The sequence below is a fragment of the Orycteropus afer genome, unplaced genomic scaffold (assembly GCF_000298275.1).
Source record: "Orycteropus afer afer isolate SDZICR_OR568_19922 unplaced genomic scaffold, OryAfe1.0 scaffold00540, whole genome shotgun sequence".
NCBI lineage: Eukaryota > Metazoa > Chordata > Mammalia > Tubulidentata > Orycteropodidae > Orycteropus > Orycteropus afer.
Genome location: NW_006922127.1, coordinates 208,913 through 212,800, shown reverse-complemented (window position 1 = coordinate 212,800; position 3,888 = coordinate 208,913). Strand labels below are relative to the sequence as shown.

At 51.5% G+C, this 3,888-nt stretch overlaps 1 protein-coding gene across 1 annotated transcript in view; it reads left to right on the top strand.

The window, feature by feature from the left end:
* FLT1 (fms related receptor tyrosine kinase 1) overlaps positions 1–3,888 on the top strand; it is a 201,508-nt gene that overhangs the window by 191,491 nt on the left and 6,129 nt on the right. Inside the window, exon 27 of the mRNA XM_007955784.1 lies at positions 834–918. Coding sequence (XP_007953975.1) covers positions 834–918 — 85 coding nt within the window. The remainder of the gene's footprint in view (positions 1–833; positions 919–3,888) is intronic.

Here is a 3,888-nt window from a genome sequence, read left to right as displayed (position 1 = left end):
GTAGTATGTTTGCCAGTTGAGCTTGATGTCCCCTGCAACCATGGTCCTGAGTCCGTGGGCCCAGGAGTCACCCATTTTTTAAAGATGAGAAAAGTAGGTTGGATTAAATAGCTGAGCAGTGTCTGATTGGGCCAGAGATGAGGGCTGGGGTGTCACAGTTATTTGGGAGCGTCCAGTGTGTTGCTCAGCGTTGGGCCCATAGGGCACTTGCCTAAGAAATTGGGCCTGGGCAGGAGTGGGAGAGAACCTCACTTGAGAGGGAATGTCAGCCACTGACCGTATGGTGGGTGTCGCTGATGGCCTTCCTTAGACATCATCAACAGGAGGTCAGGAGGCAGCTGTAAGAGCACACCCATGCTCCCCGTTTCCCCCAAGCTGTAATCACAGAGCAGAATACACAACACAGGGCCTGGTGCTCACCTGTGCCCCAATCAAGTGGACAGGTTATTTCATGTGTCACCCCACATCCTTTTGGGAAGTAGGCAGCTATAAATGATCCAGTTAGATCCCTTCACTGGCCATCAGTTCTCTAACACAGTTTAGATCAAATGATGCCTCAGGTCTTTCTAGGCCTGCTCTTCTGATTCCACAAGGGACCAGGCGCCTAGCCTCTATGGAGTGTCCCCAGGGTCCCTCTGGGCTTGACAGCCACGGTGGAAAATGGCGTCACCATCAGGATTCGCAGAGGAGCGCAAGGGGTGTCAGCTTCAGAGGCATCAGGGCTTCCTGCTGGTGTTCGGTTCATCTTCCCAGGGTCCAGTGTCGACGGTTTCCTGGTTCATCAGAGCTGGACACATTTCCCCGCCCTAATTATTCTTTCTCCTTCCTCATAGATACGTGAACGCTTTCAAATTCATGAGCCTGGAAAGAATCAAAACCTTTGAAGAACTTTCACCAAATGGCACCTGCAAGCTTGATGTGAGTAATGATGCTGACCCGCTCCCTGCACCCTGACGAACCTTTGCCACTTCATCTGACACAAACCCAGAGGCGGGTGGTTCTAGGTCGATAGGGCAATGAGGGGGGCTGACAATGAGGCTTAGCTGTGCAGAGCTGATCTGGAAGTGGAATGCCATGGCTGGAAGATGACCCCAAGTTCACCCCAGGGTCCCACTCATCGCCTGGTAGAAATTTCAGCCACAGAGGAATGGATGCCTTGAGTTATGGTGTTGGCAAAGAAGACTGAAGGCACTGCGGACTACCAGGAGAATAGACGAATCTGTCTTGGAAGGGGTGCAGCCAGGATGCCCCTCAGAAGCGAGGATGGTGAGACTTGGTCTCACACGTCATCAGGAGGGACCAGCCCCTGGAGAAGGACACCATGCTTGGGAAGGTAGAGGGGGGTCACTGAACGAGAGAAGAACCCTCGACGAGATGGGTCAACACAGTGCTGCAACGGTGGGCTCGAGTATGGCAAGGGTTGTGAGGCGGGCCCAGGGCCGGGCGGTGTCTCGCTCTGTTGGACACAGGGTCGCTGTGAGTTGGAACTGACTGCTGCACCTGATAATAACAACTTCATCCTTCAAGAAACTTCATTATCTCTTTGAAGTGTCTTGGGGATCACTGTAGCATCAGCATGACATTGCTTTCAGACTAGCACAGAGTAACTCCAAACTGCGTGACTGGCTAGACCTTGTGACACAAGAGAGTGGCGTCTCCTGGAGCAGCCTTGGGATTCTGCGGTCAGCCTTCGTACATTGAATGTTCTACCCCCTACGGTTCTGGAGGCTGTATGGCCATCTCCACCAGCCTTACTGGGAGAAAGGACCCAGAAGACCTTGGGAAACCCAGCTCTGTTTTTGCAGGCCCTGGGATGTGGGGTCCAGAGAACAAGGGGAGGGGAGGAGGGACAGGCGTGAGAGCACCCCTGGTCTCACAGAGCCTGTCCCAAGAGTGTGCTCCATGTGGTCATCACCAGTGCCTTTAGGATGTGCTTTCTGATTTGCTGTGGACTTAACCGTATCGATGAGATGACGTGTTGCGCTGGGCAGATGTGCTGTAGAAGGCCTCATTAAAGTGCTGAAGGGCAGAGTCGGCTGCGAAGACGTGTCATGTGCCATCGAGTCGGCCCCAACTCATAGCGACCCCTCCTCGGGTTTCCGAAGCAGTATCACTATGGAAGTAGATTGTCCCATCTGCCTTCTGAGAAATGGCTGGTGGGTTTGAACCACCAGCCTTCTGGTTAGCAGTCAAGCGCCTTAGGCACTAGGCTACCAGAGCTCCTACTTAGAAGACTAAGGTGCACCTAACTCCAGCTATGGTATTCTCAGTAGCCTCATAGTCGTGTGAGAGCTGGACAGTGAGTAAGACAGAAGAATTGCTGATGCTTTTGAGCTGTGGTGGTAGTAAAGAATACTGACAGTACCTTGGGCTGCCAGAAGAACTAACAGATCTGTCCTGGAAGAAGTGCAGCCAGAATGCTCCTTAGAGGCGAGAATGGCCAGACTTTGTCTCACCTACTCTGCTCATGTTGTCAGAAGGGACCGTTCCCTGGAGAAGGATGTCATGCTTGGTAAAGTGGAGGGTCAGTGAAAAAGGGGGAGGCCCTCAACGAGATGGACTGACACAGTGGGTGCAATGATGGGCTCAGGTGTAACAGGGATCGTGAGGCTGGGGCAGGACCAGACACCTAACAGCAACAATAACCATATAAAACCACCTCCCACGATGTACTCACTGTGCTTGCCTTGCTACCTCAACCAGTTGGGAATGTTTTGTGCCCGCCCTTACTGTATTTCCATTGTCTGGATCAACACCAATAGACAGTTTATGCCACGTGCTTCCAATGAGTTTCATTGTCTCCATCAAACGGGAAGTGTCATCCCCAGACACACCATCGCCACGATCCAGGAGCTCTCAGAAGTGCAGGCTCAAGGCCCAGTGCAGACGTCCTGAATCCTTCTGACAAGGTCCCCAGGTGAACCACGTGTGTGAAAGCTTGAGAAGCAGTGGCGATGACTGTCCTCATTGGAAGGGCCTGCCAAACCAACCACAGAGGGAAGGGGTCACTGCCCAGAGGCCAGCCAGAGACGAGGCAAATCACCCTGAAATGACAACCATCTCAGAAACATGCCTAGAAACGTTCAAGGTCATGACGGAGAAGCTGCAGAACGCAAAGTCAAGGAGCTGGAAATTTGGTTTTGCTGTTTGGTAAGGAGCTCCAGCAGCACAGTGGTTCAAGCATTTAGCTGCCAACTGAAAGGGCAGTGGTTCAAACCCACCAGCTGCTCGCCTGGAGAAAGATGTAGTCTGTTTATAGTTCATGTTGAAGGAGATGGTGGGGAAAAACGTGATGAATTCCCTCCCCTCTAACCCTTTCCAGCCTGTTGGTGGTGAATGAAACAGGACAGTCTCTTTCCTTGTTTGCTGATTCTGAGGACAGCCTGTGGCCCAGGAGGAGACCTGCAGGGTGGCAGGAGCACCTACTGGAACATGCTGTGTGCACACTGTCGTGAGCAGTCAGACGTAATTGCTGGAAACTATGCTCAAGGAGGGCCTGAAAATTCTACAGAAAAAAATTAAATGATGTCTTTATAATTTTTTAGAATTTTTGCACATCACAGCCACTCAACAACTTAGTGTGCCCGTAGGTAGTCTTCATCTGCCAAGGTTACTTTCACTATCTTCATGCGATAACTTGCATTGAAATGGACTGTGGAAGATGCTAACCTGTTACCTTCAATTTTCTTTCTTGTTTAAACTGAAGAAAGTTAGACTTCTGTATCTCAAAGCGGTCTCAAAGTCACAGGGTACAGCCACTGTTTGTAACAGACAGTTTGGGTTGCACAAGTGAGGAGAAGGCTTTGCTCCATAGGCAGGGATGTGAAGGGTGAGGGTGGTGAGTGCAGGATACCAGGTGTGCAGCCCAGTGACATGGTGTGGACCCCT